Source organism: Monodelphis domestica, chromosome 3 (genome assembly GCF_027887165.1).
Source record: "Monodelphis domestica isolate mMonDom1 chromosome 3, mMonDom1.pri, whole genome shotgun sequence".
NCBI lineage: Eukaryota > Metazoa > Chordata > Mammalia > Didelphimorphia > Didelphidae > Monodelphis > Monodelphis domestica.
In genome coordinates, this window is record NC_077229.1 from 30299788 (window position 1) to 30318013 (window position 18226).

The following is an 18226-nucleotide window of genomic DNA, read 5'->3' on the forward strand; positions in this document are numbered from 1 at the left end:
ACCCACTTTCTTTTATTGATGTTCAGAACTTAACTCTGGCATTCAGAACTTAACTCTGGTACAACCCTGGAATGTAAAGAATGTTGATGGACCTGTTCCACTACTCTGGAGGGGGAGGGAATAAGATCCCCTCAGCACAGCTGACTCAGTTGCATTTTGTTGGTGTCTGGAAAACTTGGTCCATCAGAAAACAGTATAACAGCTAGGTGACTGCAAGTCAAGAAGGCTCAAATTCAAATTGCTCCAGTCACTTACTGGGGATAATAAGAGCACCCATCTCCCAGGGTTGTTTGTAAATGTTTGTAAAGCTCTTTGCCAGCCTTAAAGTGCTTTGCATATGCTCACTGCTGCTGCTGTCCTTGTTGCTATTAGTATTATTTGCCGTGAATCATTCTTTCACATTGTAAAGATGAATTTAGAGTTGTTACTTAAAATCTAGATTTTATTGATCGCCAGGGGAAATCCCAAATAAAATATCCAAGTCAGGCTGGTATTTTATGGTAATTTAATTAATATAGAGGGAAGGAATTAAGGAGAGGGAAGGAAGGGGATATAGGATTTCTTCCCCCTTGGCCTTTGCCAGGGGGAATTTAAAAATCCCTGCCTCTAGGTCTCTGAAGAAGATTAGAGGCTTCTAAGAGGATAAAGTTGGAAAGTAAAGGAGGAAAAACTCAGCCAGAAACTCACCACCGAACCAGACAATAGCTTGTAGCCACGCTAAGATGCCGAAAGGCTCAGCACACTCCTCTCAGCTAACTCTCCACTACCAATAAGGGAAAGAGAGTGTTTTTTGAGAGAGGAAAAATCCCAAATATATAGACCTTTCACTTTTGTGTCTCCTCTAAACTTTCACATCTACAAATCACATCAAAGGCTTTCTCCAGGACTGCCCATACTTTTAGTTCTCACCTTCTTTGATTAGATTATATCGGGTGAATTACTTAACACTTCTTTGTTAAGTTCACCTTTTGTTAGTTACTTGACCTTTTTGTGATTAATTTAACCCAAGTAGGGTGGAGTAATTTAAAGTTTACAACATGAACTATTAGAAGCACAAAGAATTCCATTTCCTCTTATGAGCAATATTCCCTCTCCCCTTGACTCCTTCCCTCTCTTTCTCTCTCCCCTCCCTCTTCTTCTTTCTCTCCCTCCTCCTTCTTATTTCCATATAGGCACAGTATAAGGCACAAAACACTTATTCATCAGTATTATTGCTCTTTCATGACAGAAGATGACACTCTTTCTTAAAAGAGAACAAAACTGATATTCAATAAGAACTTCAAAACCAGGTGATTGAAGCCAAATATATATTTGCTCTGTCTTTTCCAGGGTGTTTTTGTGACACAGAAAGAGTTGACTCAAGAAGCTCTCAGTAGTATATACCCAAAGGGCAGTTTACCAGGGCATCTCTCCCTTAAACAAAAAAGAGTACTTCAAGAAAGTTAACTATGTAGTGAATTTCAGCAAAACCAAGTTGTATTTTCTCAGTGTCTGCTGCTCTAGAATCCTCAGTGATAGTTGAAAACATTTTGTGAGTTTCCATCAAGACTACACTGACCCAGTGGACAGAGTTGGCAGCTGGGTGGCTCTGTGGATTGAGAGCCAGGCCTAGAAACTGGAGGTCCTAGGTAGAAATCTGTTCTCAGATACTTCCCAGCTGTGTGATCCTGGACAAGTCACTTAACCCCCATTGCCTAGCCCTTACCACTCTCCTGCCTTGAAACCAATACACAGTATTGATTCTAAAATGGAAGATAAGGGTTTAAAAATAAAATAAAATAACTCTAGACTATATCAAATACCTAGGAGTATACTTAACAAAAGAAATTCAACAACTACATGAACACAATTACAAATATTTTTCACACAAATCAAATCAGACCTAAACTGGAAAATTATTAATTACTCATGGAAGGCTAAAGCAATATGATAAAAGTTAAAATCCTACCTGATTTACTTATTCAGTGCCATACCAATCAAAAATTGTTTCCTAAACCTGGAAAAACAATAAAATTAATTTGAACAATAAAAAGGATAAGAATATAAAGGGAATTAATGAAAAAATAATAATAAAGAAGGAGACCTAGCTGTACCAGATTTCATACTAAACTATAAAATAACCATCAAAACTATCTGATACTTACCCAAAGAGATAATAAGGAAAAAGACTTATACAAGAATATTCATAGCTGTGCACTTTGTGGTGGCAAAAAAAAAATTGGAAAATGAGGGGATGCCCTTCAATTGAGGAATGGCTGAACAAATTGTGGTATCTGTTGGTGATGGAATACTATTGTGCTCAAAGGAATAATTAAGTGGAGGAACTGGAACGACCTCCAGGAATTGATGCAGAGTGAGAGGAGCAGAACCAAGAGAACATTGTACACAGAGATGGATACACTGTGGAACAATCAAATGTAATAGACTTCTCAACTAGCAGCAGTGCAATGATCCAGGACAATTCTGAGGGACTGATGAGAAAGATGTTATCCACATCCAGAGAAAGAACTGTGGGAGTAGAAACACAGAAGAAAAACAACTGCTTGATCACATGGGTTGAGGGGGATAGGATTGGGTATGTAGACTCTAAATGATCATCCTAGTGTGAATATCAACAACATGGAAATAGGTTCTGATCAAGGACACATGTAAAACCCAGTGGATGGAATTGTGCATCGGCCTCTGGGAAGAGGGGGGAGGGGAGAGAAGAATATGATTCTTGTAACCAAGGGAAAATATTCTAAATTGACTAAATTTTTTTAAAAATCTGGTACTGGGTAAGAAATAGTAGTAGATCAGTGGAATAGGTTAGGAAATCAATATAGTAGTTAATGACCACAGTAATCTAGTGTTTGATAAACCCACACAAGAGCCAAGTTATTGGGAGAAGAACCCACTGTTTGACAAAAACTGATAGGAAAGCTGGAAAATCATACAGCAGAAAACATATGTAGACCAAGATAAAGTCAAATGGGGGGCAGCTGGGTGGCTCAGTGAATTGAGAGTCAGGCCTAGAGATGGGAGGTCCTAGGTTCAAATTTGCCCTCAGACCCTTCCCAGCTGTGGGACCCAGGGCAAGTCACTTGAACCCTCATTGCCTAGCCCTTACCACTCTTCTGCCTTGGAATCAATACACAGTATTAATTCCAAGATGAAAGGTAAGGGTTAAAATAAAGATAAAGTCAAATGTATACTTGATCTAAAAATAAAGGGGGGATACCATAAACAAATAAGGGGACTAGGGAAGTGTGTCAGACTTACAGGTAAGGGGAAAATTTATGACCAAATAAGGGAACATAACAAAAAATTAAATTAATAATTTTGATTCATTAAATTAAAAAGGGCCTATATAAACAAAACCAAGACAACCAAGATTAGAAGGGAAATAACAAATGGAGGGGGGGGGGAACGTTGTAGCAAATGTCTTTGTCAAAAGCCTCATATCTCAAGTAGTTAAATAACAGCCAAATTTATAAGACTATAAAGCATATATATACAATCATCATGGAATAAGTCCATCAACAAGCTTTTTTTTTTTTTAACTATATCTTCTATCTTGAATCACTACTGTGTTTTGGTTCCAAGGCAGAAGATCCGAGAAAAGGCTAGGCAGTGGGGGTTAAGTGACTTACCTAATAACACAGCTAGGAAGTATCTGAATCTAGGACCCGACATTCTTCCCCCCCCCCCCCCCCCCCCCCCAGTCTCCAAGCCTGTCTCAGTCTGCTGAGCCACCTAGCTGCCCATCACCAAGCACTGGATGTACACAGGCAGGACCTTCTCTCTCAATGGTCCCGTGAGAGACACTCTGCTCAGACAATAGGTACTGGATAAATTGGAGAGAACTGACAGAGAGGAAGCTCTAGAATTAAGGTAATTCAGAGAAACCGTCTTTTAAAAAGGGTGATGTTAACTGGGACTTAAAAGAAGCCATAGAAGTCAAGAGGCAGAGAAGAGAGAGAATACCAGTACGGGGGGGATGGTGACAGCCAGTGAAAATACCAAGTCAGTAGATGGAGAGTCATGTAGAACAGCAAGGACCCTGCTGTCACTGGAATTCAGAGGACACAGGAATCAGGAAGACTGTAGGAAGAGGCCAGTTTATGAGCACTTTGAACTCCAAACAGATAATCTGATTCTTGATCCTGGAGTGGATAGGGAGCCACTGGCATTTTATTGGATTGAGGAGAGCCACAAGGCCTGATCTTCACTTAGAGAAAGGGCTAGGAGTGGGGAGCTTGGGGGAAAATAGAATGAATCCAGCCTGGGACATGCACTTCTGCAGGACACCTACTTCAAGATACAAGGCTGTAGGTTAGGATAAAGTTAAGACTGAGTAAGTAAAATAAAATCTGAGAATCCTCAGCAGGCAAATAAGAACTGAATCTAAGGATCAGGCAAGGTCTCTGCAGCTGAGATGGGTGAAGGAGCAGTTCGTGTGAAAAGAGGAAGTTGAGGAGATGTGGAGTAAGATGATGAAAGGAGTATCTCTCTGTGTTGTTGTCTTTTAGTATGAGAACAGAAGTTAAGGGGGAGTTTAGAAAGAATGAACCAGGCACAGAGGAAAGGAAGGGAATGCCCCAGAAGTTTGTCAGCACTAGCTACCAGAATTTTGATTGAGGATAAAATATGGATCGAAAAAGGGAGAGATTCTTGAGTGATGGTAGTAGAGGGAGAGCTTGGAAACAGAAATAGGGAGCAATGAATCACTTTATGGGAAGGAGTAAAAGTGCAATCCAGCACTGGAAAAGGTGGCCCCAGAAGCTGTGTCCTCAGGATGGAGCTCTCAGTAAGCCAAAGAGAAAACAATGAAAGGTTTGATAACTTTAGAGTGGGACATTGTAATAAGCAGCACAGTGAATAGAGTGCTGGGCCTGGAATCAGGATATCTTCTCTTCCTGAGTGTCCAGCCTCAGACACTTCCAAGCCATGTGACCATGGACTAGTCACGTAACCCTGCCTGCCTTAGTCTGCTCTTCTGTACAATAAAGTGAAGAAGGAAATGGCAAACCACTCTAGAATCTCTGCCAAGAAAACCCCAAATGGGGTGACAAAAGGTCAGACACGACCAAAATGACTGAACAACCAAAAAGATGGGGAAATGTTTTAGTCAGGTAGTTGTTTAAATATTTTTAATCAACTAAAAGCCTCCCCGCTACCCTACTTCCCCCTTTCCTACATTGAGAAAGAAAGAAAAATAAAGCCCTTGTAACAAACACATAAAGTCACATAAAACAAATTCCCACATTGGTGTGTCCCAAAAAAAAATGTCCCCCCAGTCTGTACTCTTGAATCCATCCCTCTCTGTTGGGTGCAGGTTGGCTTCATCATGAGTCTGATGAGCCTTCTTAAGTCTTTAAAAGTTGTTTGTCTTTGCAGTGGGTGTTACTGCTGTTGTAGAAGTTGTTCTGGTTCTGTTCCCTTCGCTCTCACCAGTTCATTTTTTATTTTCTCCTGCTTAACATTACTACAAATTAAGTCTTTTTTACCACCCTCCCCACCCCCCAGCATAGGTTTGTTTACGTGATTCTCCTCTTCCTCCTAGCTGAAGTGTCTGAGTCTAGGCTCTAGCACCCTCTGGCCCAATTGCCCTTAGCTTATCTCCCTGTGAAGCTGTTCATTCTCCATGCTGGTGCTAAAATTCACTGGCAAGAATATATCCTCTGTCTAGACCCCTTGTTGTGTGACTCGTTTGTTTCCTTCAGTCTTTAAGAACTAGCACCTCAATAATTCAAATGACTGGTCTACTGGTTTTTCTGGTCTGGTTCCTTCTCTCCTCTCCCTCTCCCCCTTCCTCTCCCTCTCTCTCTCTCTCTCTCTCTCTCACTCTCTCTCTCTCTCTCTCTCTCTCTCTCTCTCTCTCTCTCTCTCTCCCTCCCCCCCCCTCTCCCTCCCCCCCCCTCACTCACTCACTCACTCACTCTTGGAGTTCCAAGTTGTCTTCAGCTTTCTTTAACAAATATTAACATTTTAACACAACAAATTCCTTGGCTAGGAGATATTAAACTATCAGGCAAGCTGGTTTTGAAAGTAGTTTCAAACCTTTAAGTATATAATTTTTATTCAGAAAATTCAGTTTTCACTGCATTCTTATTAAAAATTCAAGTCAGTGGAACAAAATAAAAAATTCAGGCACCAGAGCCTACGGTAGGACTGCAGTATGAAGCTCTGCCAGCAGGTGCCACAATGAAATTTTTAAGTTTCAAATTATATTTATTTTTCTACATTCCAAGTTTTACATGTTAAAATATACTCATAACAAGAACTATATACCTTTTTACTAGAACCTACTAACTGTAGCATTAAATATCTGATCATGGTGTAATGTCTGGGCACATAATTAAAAGGTACTGAGCCCTAGAGATGGATTTATTCATATTCATTCTCTCTCCCTCACTCCCTCTCTCTGTCTCTTTCTTCCTCCTCCTCCAGATTCTAGATCATTTAAACAAACCTCCTGAAACCAAACACCCTCACCGAAGGGAAGACCCAATCCCCTAAGGGAGAGGAATCATTCTTGCTGGTGTTGGGAGTGTTAAAACTAATAATGATGAATTCTTTAGAAGTTCAAAGGAGCCGGAAATGTCCTTTGAATTGGGATTCAGGCTATTCCTAATGAGATGCCGGAGTTGGTGTCACATTTCCTGGGTAATAGCACCTCTCCTCATCTTCATACTCTCCTCAGCTTTCCTTTGTTACTAAAGTAAGTCAGACTCTGTGCATACTCTTGGTTGTATGTGTGAGCCCAGAATAATGAGCTCTGAAGTAAAAGCTGAACGCCCCTTTGAAGCAGACTTGAAAACAGAAGTAGTTCCTTAAAAGATGGAATTTGCAGAAGTCCTACAACCTGTTTACAGACTTTCTAAATTCTAATCATTCTGTATCATCTTATCAAAATTTGTAGGAGGAAAGTTTTCCTGTAGCCAGGCATAGGATCAAATACATTTTTCCCAAGAGACCTCTGGGATCATTTATTTATTTCTTGGGGCAACATTTGTTTCTAAACCCTGACTTTCCATCTTTGAATCAATAATGTGTTTTGATTCCAAGCCAGAAGAGCTGTTCTGGCCAAGCTATGGGAGTTAAATGACTTGCCTAGAGTCATGCAGCTAGGAAATGTCTGAGGCCAGAAGTTAACCCTGACTATCCTATCTCTAGACCTGGCTCTTAATGCACTGAGCCACCCTTCCATCCCCTTGGGGTAACATTTTGATGGAGATTGAACTTACTTTCTTCCTGGAGGGCAATAATGTAGATTTCAGGCAAGTGCTAAAACCCTCCTTTCTAGACTTTAGCAGGAAAGAGATGCTCCCTCTCAGCATTTTGAAGCATTATTGTTGGATGAGGATTTTTTCCATTCACACATAGTGAACTGTAGACTAAGCATGACCTTCTGTTCTTGCCTAGACCGTCTGACAAACTGTTGGACTAGCCAAGGGCACGGCTCCTCGAGAGGACAGCTCAGAGCTTCCTTCTCCTTTTGGATCTGGAGCTTAGGATGGCTCTGTGTGCCCTGGCTTGTGCCCGTGGAGGGGGGCATCCCCCCTCGCCCACGTCCTGCTGACCTGGGAGCCTGTCCAGTGCCTGGTGTTCGTAGTCCAGTTAAGGAACCAGATCTACATGAACTGAACCTAGATCTTCCTCTTGTGATTGAGAGCAGAGGAATCTTGGAGACGGGATTGAAGGGTTTGGATTGACTGAATGTTCAAATTCCACATACTGAAGAGTTTCTGTTAATGTTCTCTGAGCCTCTAGACCATTAGAACAGGGACAGCTGATCCTGAGTGGGAATTTCATCCAGACATCAGTAGGGTCATCCTAAACCCAACAAAGCGAGTCCTCCTCGTTGTCTTTGGGCTTATGTTGGATTTTACGTTGGATAGAGCAAGAGAGAAGGGTTTGGAGAGGAGTCCAGACTTTCTGAATCTCTTCTTGAATTGGGCTAATTCAGTGAGAACATGTAAGCTTTGGAAAGATCTTGGACCCAAGACTCCTGGCCTTCGCCATCTCCCCGTGTGCCTCCAGCACTGACCGACTCTGGTTTCCTTGCAGCTCTGGCTATGGGCCTCTGTGTGGCCATGATTGCCTTCGTCCGCCTGCCAAGCCTCAAGGTCTCCTGTTTGCTTCTTTCAGGCCTTCTTATTTATGATGTCTTTTGGGTAAGTTCCCTTTTCCTGCACGCCTGCCACCCTTCACGTTTTCATTCAGGGCCGTTGTCCTAGCCTGCTTCAGACGGGGGGGGGGGGGGGGGGGGGTAACAGAGTGTGGGGAGCAACTTGTTCATGAAAACATTCAAACTCGTAGACTCCTGGCAGGTAGAAGCAAAAGTGAAACAAGGTTGAAATCTGCTTGAAGGGAGGGAGGAAGGAAACGTTATTTCTTCAGAGCTTTACAATTATTCTCTCATTTGAACCTCACAACAATCCTGAGAAGCAGATGCTGGGATGGTCCCCATTTACAGTTGAGGAAGCTGAGGCAGGCAGAGGCCCCCCAACTAGCTAATAACTTTCTGAGGATTCTCCGCTCAGCGCTGTGTACACGGGTGCCGCCTCACTGCTATTTGTGGAAAGAAACCCAGAATTAGTCATTCCTCACTTGGAGCCAAAGTTTCTTCTCCCATTTATCTCTTAAAAATCCATCTGTAATAAGGTATAGTAATGATCTTGTGTCAGCGGGCAGTGTTGTGCCAACCACCTGTTATTTTACAAAGCCATTACAAGTGGACGCACAAGCCCACATCACCGTCTCCCCGACCCCTGGCCAGGCCCTGGCAGTCCAGCCTTCCCTCCTGCTCCCCAAGATCCCCGGCAGCAGGCACAGAGCCGAGAGGAGCTTCCTTCGGTGCGCCAGAGGGATTTAAAACAAACTCGCTCGGGCCCGGCCCCTCTCCTCCCCATTTCGCTTGCTGCGCTGGGAACGCCTCGCTGTGACAGCACTTGCTCTGATGGGAGAAGATGGCGAGGCCGGGGAGGCCCTCGGTGTCCCTGGTCCCTACAGTCTCCTGAGTGTGTCTCCTTTTCCAGGTCTTTTTCTCAGCCTACATCTTTAACAGCAACGTCATGGTGAAAGTGGCCACCCAGCCCGCCGACAACCCCCTCGACGTGCTCTCCCGGAAGCTGCACCTGGGGCCCAACGTGGGCCGGGACGTTCCTCGCTTGTCTCTTCCTGGCAAATTGGTCTTTCCCAGGTAGGTGTGCTGGGTCGGCCCTGGAGATCTGCTGCTGGAAGCAGACCCCAGAGGGCATCCCGAGAGGGCACCTCCGGCTTCAGGAACTGCCTCCTGGCCTTGGCTGGCTTCCCCTTTCCTGAACTACATCCCAAGGCCGGGCCTTTGTCTTTCCTCTCTAGGCTGAGACTCCATCCCCCGAGTCACTGATGAGCAACACTGACTTACGCCCCCAAAGTAGCTAGCTGGTGCTGAGGGAGGAATAGCAGACAGTAGCTCATCTTCCCCGCTTTTCTCCCATGGCCCTCTTCAGCAGAGCAGGGCCCCGGCCCCGAGGGGACTCCAGCCTGGGGCCGGGTGGGCAGGCCCAAGCGTTGGCCGAGGGAGGGAGGGAGGGCAGGGGCCGGCGAGCCCACGGCTCCTTGTTCCTCAGCTCCACGGGCAGCCACTTCTCCATGCTGGGGATCGGAGACATCGTGATGCCGGGGCTCCTGCTGTGTTTCGTACTCCGCTACGATAACTACAAGAAGCAGGCCAGCAGCGACTCGTGTGGGACCCCGGGGCCGGGGAACATCTCTGGCCGCATGCAGAAGGTCTCCTACTTCCACTGCACTCTCATCGGCTACTTTGTAGGTAAGAGGCCGCCCCCGGCCACGGTGGCCTTCCGTGCTCCCCGCGGGCTCTGGCCTTGGCTCGAGGGAAGCGGACCAAAGCGCCAGTCCAGGCCGGGAAGGCTTCTTTTTTCTTAAACCCCAACCTCGCATCTTAGCATCCAAAATGCATTGGTTCTGAGGCAGAAGAGCGGTAAAGACTAGGCAGGGGGCTGAAGGGACCAGAATCACCCCGCTAGGAAGCGTCTGAGGTCAGAGCCGAACCCAGGACTTCCCATCTCCAAGCCTGGCTCTATCCATTGAGCCCTCCAGCCACCCCCCTCCATGCTTGTCCCCAGGGCGACTCCACTACTATGTGATCCCAGCACGCATCTCCACCCCCAAATCCCAACTTGGTCTCTGAGCTCACACCTGGGCCAAGGCAGAAGTCCTGTGGTGAGAAGGGCCCCGTAGCCGAGCAGGGAGCCGGCTCCAGCCCAGGGACCAGCCCAGGCTCTGCCAGCATCTCACCAGGACACAGAGGCCAATGGGGAGGGGCGGACAGGGAAGGATCTCCCCTGGGATCGCCAAGGCCTCCCCACAGCAGGGGCAAATGAAGTCAAAGGCCAGAAGAGTTCGGCCACGTTCTTCTACGGCTGCTGACTCTGCTGGGGCAGGAAGTGGCCGGCCTCAGAAGGCCCACTCGGTCGCTGGCGGCCTCACACTTCTGCAGGAAAGTGCTTGACATGATCACAGTCAACTTATCCCAGCACAATTTCTATTTTTATTTTTATTTTTTCCCACTTTTGTCTTAGAATCAATCCAAGGCAGAAGAGCAGCAAGGACTAGGCAATGAAGTGACTTGCCCAGGGTCACCCACCTAGGAAGTGTCTGAAGTCAGACTTGAACCCAGAACCTCCTGCTCTAGGCCCGGCTCTCTATCCACTGAGTCACCTGGCTGCCTTCTCCCCATGTTCCCCCCCATATATGATTTTTTAAATTGAATCCCACTCAGCAACTCTCAGAGAAAAGCCCTTCCAAGACCTTTATAGAGTCCAGGGTCCCCAGTAGCCCAGGTTGGGAGGACAAGTGCTGCTGCAGGGAGGAGAGAGCTTTGGAAATGGAAATCATGTTTTTAAAAAGCTGTTTCTGTAGGTGGTGCAGTAACTAGGGCCTGGGTACCAGCCTCCCCTCCTCCTGCAGCCAGGCGGGTCTGAGCCAGTAAAGGCCGCTTCCTACCCGTCCCATCAGCTTCATCACTTGCGCCAGAAGCAAAATGCTTCTGCCCCCTGGGAAAGAGGGCAGGAAGATGCTGTTATCCCCATTCTAGAAGCAGCGCGTGCCTCCGACGCTCACTAGCTGGCCTCGTACTCATCTGTACAACGGAGAAGGGAGGTTAGGCTCGATCTCAGCCCTAGATCGGTGAGACCAAGGAGGCCTATCGACTTCCCAAGGTCACTTGGCCTTGTTCTTGAACCCAGATCTTCTGATGGATGCAGGGCTCCTTTCCCTCAGAGCAAGCTGGGGGCCACTGTTGAGGAGCAAGTGTGTGGCTGCCGCCCGAGAGTGGACCGAGCAGCCCTTGGGCCAGGCCGTCCCTGCAGTTCCCAGCTGTGGTCCACAAGCACCGGCACCGCAGGGTTCTTCCCCCTCGGCTCAGTGACTGGCATCTTCCTGGATTGATGGTGGCCACTCTTGGAGGCCTTCTAATGGTTTTTCTCCTCTCATAGGTCTGCTGACTGCCACAGTGGCATCTCGCATCCATCGGGCTGCCCAGCCTGCCCTCCTCTACTTGGTGCCGTTTACCTTATTGCCGCTCCTCACTATGGCCTACTTAAAGGTGAGAGCTTGATGTCAGCGAGGCGGGGGCCTTGCCCAGACCCCACACACACCCCACTCGAGCTGGCACCCCACGGCCTGGCCGCCTTCTGCTGCCTCCAGCAGACGTGTGCGTGCCTAATCCAAGGGGCCATTGACAGACTCTTTGGGGTTTATTTGAAAGGAAGCAGCCAGTCACTAGTTCTGGCCATCATCTTACGGTTTTGTTTCTAAAATTCACAAATATTAGTTGGAAACAATTTCAAGACTAGGATGAACTCTGTTATTGGAATGTACATCTAGGCAGAGCAGAGCGGAGCGGTGCCTCCTTACTTGGGAAGCTTTTTTTGGTAAAGATATTTTATCCGTCACGTGTCATCCAAACTGTCTCCCTCCCCTCCTGCCCCAGAACTGGTCGATATGTATCTTGCAAGACCTCTTTCCACATGGCATTCGTGTAAGAGAATAATCACGTAAAACCAAAACTCCAAAATAAAAACCCAGATAAACCACAAGGACAAATCATATACTTTGATCTGCATTCTGACTCCAACAGCGCTTTGTCTGGAGATGGACAGTAGTCTATCTGTGTGTCTGCCGCCTCCCAGAATATTCCCGTAGGGCTGACAGTTGGCTGGGTCTTCCACAGTTGATCATCGGACAGTATTACTGTTTCTCTGTACGATGTCCTCCCGGTTCTGCTTATTTCCCTCTGCATCAGTTCATGGCGGTCTGTAACTTTCTTGAGAATCCACCTGGCTGCATTTTCAGGCTGTGCTTGGGAGGACCTTTTGCGATTCCAAGTTACTTTACAGTGAGTAAAATGTGGGTGCCATGCACGGGGCCCCTGGTGCACATCATCTGATATCTTAGACTGGAAGCAGAAAGAAATGGTAAACACGTGGCTTGATTCTCCAGTTGACAAATGATCAAAGGATGTGAAAAGCAATTTTTGAATGAAGAAAGCAAAGCCATTGATAATTATATAAAAAATGTTCTAAAATCACTCGATTAGAGAAATGCAGATTAAAACCTATCAGATGGGGGCAGCTGGGTAGCTCAGTGGATTGAGAACCAGGCCTAGAGACGGGAGGTTCTAGGTTCAAATGTGGCCTCAGACACTTCCCAGCTGTGTGACCCTGGGCAAGTCACTTGACCCCCATTGCCTAGCCCTTACCACTCTTCTGCCTTGGAGCCAATACACAGTTTTGACTTCAAGACTGAAGATAAGGGTTAAAAAAAAAACCTATCAGATGGACCAATGTGGAAGCAAAGGAAAGTGGCAAACATTGGGGGGGGGGGGGTGGCAAAATTGGGACACAAATGCATTGTTGGTGGACTTGTGAAATGATCCAACCATTCTGGAGGGCAATTTGGAATCACTGATCTGGTAATACACTACTGAATCCCAAAGTGATCATAAGAAAGGGGAAAGGTCCTACTTGCACAAAAATCTTGATAGCTGCTCTTTTTGTGGTGGCAAAGAATTGGAAAGTGAGGGGAAGGCCATGCAATGGAGAATGGCTGAACCAACTGTGGTACATGATGGTGATGGGATCCTGTTGTGCTGTAAGAAATGATAAGCAGGATGACTTCCGAAAGAGCTGGAAAGCTCTGCAGGAACCGATGCAGAGAGAAATAATCCGGGAGAAGAGTGTACACGGTCACGGCAGTATTGGTCGGTGATTATCTCTGGAAAAGTGACCGCCCAGCAGCGCACTGATCTGGGACCACCCTGAAAGCATTCCCGGGGATGTTCTCCGCCTCCCGAGGAAGGCGTGCTGGAGGCCTCTTTGCCCCAGTGTGTCCGGTTCTGTTGGGGTTGGGCAGTGACGTATGGAAGTGGGTTTGCATGATAAAAGTAAAACGTAAAAGAGAAGACAGGCTCAATGACAGACTCTCCCCGTCTCTCCCTGTCTAGGGTGACCTGCGCCGCATGTGGTCTGAACCTTTCCACTCCAAGGCCAGCAGCTCTCGATTCCTGGAAGTATGATGCCTCCGCCAGAAAGCGACCAGAGCCTGCCGCGGTCCTCCTCCCTTGACTCATTGGTGGTTTTGTTCCCTCCCAGAGCTGTCCGGCCCTCTGAGGTCCTGGCCGAGGCGCTACTCTGACCTGACTTTGCATTGAAAGGGGGCTGAAGCTCCAGAGACCCCTTTGGGTCCTTCCTCCTGCACTGGCGGAGGGGGAGCCTCTCAGCGAAGCTTCCGTCCCCCCCCTCCTTCTCCTCCTCCTCCTCCTCCTCCTCTGTTTTTATGGACCTGCCCGACTGTCCCTTGGCGGGGGCGGCGGGGCCTGGGCGGTGACGGCGCCGTCCGGGAGTCGCGGACCGGACCTTCTTCAGGGAAGCCTCCTGCCCTCTAGGACCGAGTTCCCACCCAGGACTCTCAGGCCTGAGACAGAAGCTCTTCTGCCCCAGGAACCTTTTTTGGATTGATTAAATATTTTCTGTGGTGTAAAGCGACTTATTGAATCCACAGACACACACGCAGTGACTTCTTCAGTGTCCATATAAGAATTGGTTGTGACGAATTACATTTCCATCCAGATGTCGTGTTGGCGGTGAACAAGGGCGCGGTTTTTATACATGTACGTGGGTGCGCGGGCACCGCTCTATACATATATCCACACGCAGAGGTGTGTGTGCGTGTGCTCACGCTCACTCACACTCACACACAGAGGAGGAGGCCTGCCACGCCCGGGCCGCCCCACACCAGGGCTCGGCAGCGGCCCCGCAGGCAGGCTCGGTCCGGACGATCCCTTCAGTGTAGCAAACAGGGAAGCTGCCGGGGCCCCGCGGCCCCTCGTTTTCCTTTCACGGAGCTCTCCTTAACCTCCCGTTTTGTAGTCGTCTCTTCCTAAACCAGTGCATGTATCATAGCAGCAGGAGTCTGTGCTTTCTGATCAAGTGATGTACCACGTGTAAATACATTTTTTCTATTTTCTATTTTTTTTGTATTTTTGGCATTTTGTTTCATTAGTATTCTGTATTCCCTGCCCTCGCTCCTTAGAAGGCAAGACCGAACCCTGTCTTTTGCTGTTGTGACCATGGTCCAAGTTTACCTGCTGTGACGGCTTTGTCCCCGGGACTCTGGTAAAATGTGGACTTTTCTAACCAAGCGATTCTGGGTACGTTCTTTTCATGCCTGAGGAGGGCATTCGATGTCTAAACCCGAGCTGCCTCCTGCCCGCTCCTGCTGGCCTCGGCCTATGCGTAGACACGGGGCTCCAGGGTTCTGATGGGGGTTCTCCGGCCCTCCCAAGCCCTTCTATGGGCTTCATTCAGCACCTTCTGTGCCAGGCGCCACACAAAGGTGGGGGGGGGGACTCCCCAGCTCTGAAGCTTTCAGTCTCATGGAGGGAGGCCAAACCTCAAAAGAAGTGGAAAGGAGTGGCGGAGCTCCAGGAGTGCGCAGGGAAAACGAGGAGCTCTCTGCCTGCGTGGAGGTTCAGAGCAGCCTCTGTACCCCACTCGGTGTCTGCCCTCTCAGCTACCCGGAGCAGTTTTCTGCTTGGGCACGTCAGGCACGTCCGTCTCCTTTTCCCTCCTCTTCAAAGTCTGTCGTATTCTAGAAAGGCTCCCATCCTTCCTGGCTGTCCTTGCAGGATTTTAGGCCCCCAAATCCTCCTCTTCTCACTCGAAACATCTTCCCGCAGAATCTAGGGTTGGCGTCACCTGTGCTGAGGCTTCTACCCTGTAGCCAGTGTCGACTCAGTAAATCAGGAGCAGCCATTGCTGCCATCCCCTCCTCATCCCAAGGGCTTGGGGCGGCGATGTGGAAGGCTCCGGGCACAGGATACTCTTCTCAGATCCAGGCCAGCCTCCACCAGGGACCCGTCGTGGCTGCTTTGTCTTTTTAACCTTTACCTTCCGTCTTAGCTTCAGGACTCGCTACGGGTTCCAAGGCAGAAGAGCGGTTGGGGCGAGGCCATGGGGGTGAAGCGACTTGTCCAGGCTCCCACAGCTAGGAAGTGTCTGAGGCCAGACTGGAACCCAGGATGTCCCGTCTCCTGTCCTGGCTCTATTCACTGCTGGGGGCCAGAATCCTGTTCAGTTCAACCGGCGTTTAGCAGGATCCAAAGACTCATCTGGTAGCTTCGCTGTTGGCCAGCAGAAAGGACCAAAGGTTCGGCTCCCACCTCGGACCTCCTTAGGGCCTGCTTCATTTCCCAAAGAACGTCCTTCCCTATGGAAATGCCTTCTGGTTCTCACTTCGTTACCACTCACCTCCTTACTCCGCTGGGCAGCGGTTTGGTCTGGTGTTCTGGCATTGGGCACGAAGAAGACGCCATGGCTGGGAGGAAGCCTCGTAGACGGTCCCTGCAGGATCCGAGGCCGCCCGAGCCAGGCGAATGGAGGAGAGAAGAAAAAGCTTCCAAGGTTTTGTCTTTGTCCCCTTTGTCCAGGCTTTGTTCATTGGAGCACTCTCCTCCGCCAAGGGCTCGCTCGGCGGCTCACTCGGTGTCCCGCCACGTTCTGCCAGATCCAAAGACCATCCATGAGCTTGGTCAGCTTCTAAAAGGCGGCATGTTTCCAGGCGTCCCCCTCTAAGCTCGGGAACCTCCATCGGGAAGCTTCCGAGCCCCGCACAGACTTCAGACGCAGCCAACGGGCCAAGCTTACTCTGCCAAATAGCTCCCCCGATCCTACTGACAGGGCCGTCATCTGCAGGAAAACAGCGATCCTCGACTGCCCGTCTTCATTTGATAGAGGCCCTCATTGGCAGATTTCCTTTTCTTCTGTATCAGTACCAGCGGCTGGGTAGCTCCGTGGAGAGGACGCCAGGCCTGGAATGAAGGAGACCTGAGTTCAAATGTGACCTCAGACGCTTCCTCACTGTGATGCTGGGCAAGTCCCTTAATCCTGCTCTCTTCCATTTCCTGGCTGAAGGAATCCACGAACCTCTGCAGAATCCTTGCCAAGAAAACCCCACGTGGAGTCGCCAAGAGACTCCCCATCCTGCCGCTTCTCCAGAACTCGAAGATCTTGAAGAGTTGACTTTCCACTTCTTTGCTCAGATCATTCCTGTGGCCCAAGAGGACCCGAGGACTCTGGCTCTGAAGCTGGAAGGGGCCTTCGAGGTCCGAGAATCTCATCCACCAGTTTTACAGCCGAGGAAGCAGACGTTGTTCTGGAGACAGGCTGGAGCTCAGACTTGGGATGACGTTCCACAAGCCACCAGTCTGGAGCCCCCCTCGGCATCTGGGGCAATCTGGCCTCAGACACATCCTAGCTGGGTGACCCTGGCCAAGTCACTTCACCCCCATGGCCCAGCCCTAACCAGCACCCAGTACCGATTCTAAGACAGAAGGGGAGGGTCAGATTTGCACCCCGGAGCCCCCTGTCTCCATGGTGGGCGGCCCAGGTGTCGGCTCCTTCCAGCCAGGCCCTAACCCCAGGGTGCCCCGCTCAGCCCGGGGAATGAGGTGCCAGTCAGCACACAGTTTATCCCTTCTCTTGAGCCCTCCCTCCGCATGCCCAGGCCGACCTCAGGCCCTCCTTGGCCGGAGGGAGCCGGCCCAGGGCACTCTGGGAGATTCCTGGCTGGCTTCCTGCCTTTCCCCATATGCCCATCAGGAGGAAGCCTGTGGCCGGCCTCTGCCCGGGAAGGTCCTGAGGCCCACCGTGAGCAGGGTGGGCACGTCACTCAGTGCTCTGCCCATTTTCAGGGAGGAAGGTGGCAGGACCCCACTCATGTCTGGGAATCGGGGTGACCCGGAATGACCATGCCTGAGCCAAGGGAAGGATGGGGCCCACCGCCCAGAGGAGACAAAGGTGGAAGCATCCCTCCACCGGGCTGTCCCAAATGAGACGTGCCCAGGCTGGAGGCTTCTCATAAGGCAGCCGAAACCCCCGCTGAGTGCACCCCGCTCCACTCTGGTCTGTTTGGGGGGGGGGGGGGGCGGAGTTGTGATCCAAGGCACTAGGCCTTAGCCAGGTATTGATTTGTTTCATCCTCTGGGCCAGTCGCTCTTCCCAAGTTTGTGCCACTTGAAAAATACGGTGAGCACAGCTCTCCCCGGGGCCAAATGGGGGGAAACCATGAGCCGCAGCCCAGAGAGGAAGGGACTCCCGGATGTGGCGGAGGGTGGATTCAAATCTGACACTTCCCAAATTGGAGTCTGGCATTCGCGATGGCACTATATTCCCTCTTACAGGACAAAAAGCTTTCAAGATGACTTCACCAAGGAACAAAATGGCGCTTGATACATCGTGCTTCACAAGGAAATGAGCTTCCCTCCCAAATTCTCTGGCCTCCCATTACAGCCTAAAACAATTGGCTGATTCTGTCACAGCACCCGACGACCCGAGGAATTTCCAAATAGAACTAGGAAAAAAATACAAAATTCATAAGAATCTCAGGGAAGGGGCAACTGGTGGCTCAGCGAGCCAGGCCTAGTGGCGGGAAATCCTGGGTTCCAATCTGGTCTCAGACAATTGCTAGCAGAGTGACCCTGGGCAAGTCACTTGACCCCCATGGCCTAGCCTTAACTGCTCTTCTGCCTTAGAATTGATATACTTAGTACCAATTCTAAAGCAAGTTTTCACTCCTAAAGGTGGCATTTCCAATATATAAAATGAAGCCGATTCAGCTTCTTAAGGAGAACAGCCAGTCCCCCTCTGCTAGTCAAGACCCTGAGAACCAGAGAGGG

General features: G+C 49.1%; 1 protein-coding gene across 2 annotated transcripts in view; it reads left to right on the forward strand.

Moving 5' to 3' along the window:
* SPPL3 (signal peptide peptidase like 3) overlaps nucleotides 1-14519 on the forward strand; it is a 138466-nt gene extending 123947 nt beyond the window's left edge. For both annotated transcript variants that reach the window (XM_016432443.2, XM_007489976.2), the window contains exons 7-11: nucleotides 8053-8159; nucleotides 9024-9187; nucleotides 9600-9799; nucleotides 11487-11596; nucleotides 13496-14519. In XM_016432443.2, the coding sequence (XP_016287929.1) occupies nucleotides 8053-8159; nucleotides 9024-9187; nucleotides 9600-9799; nucleotides 11487-11596; nucleotides 13496-13567 (653 nt within the window). In that variant the 3' untranslated portion in view covers nucleotides 13568-14519. The remainder of the gene's footprint in view (nucleotides 1-8052; nucleotides 8160-9023; nucleotides 9188-9599; nucleotides 9800-11486; nucleotides 11597-13495) is intronic.
* Nucleotides 14520-18226: the final 3707 nt, after the last annotated feature.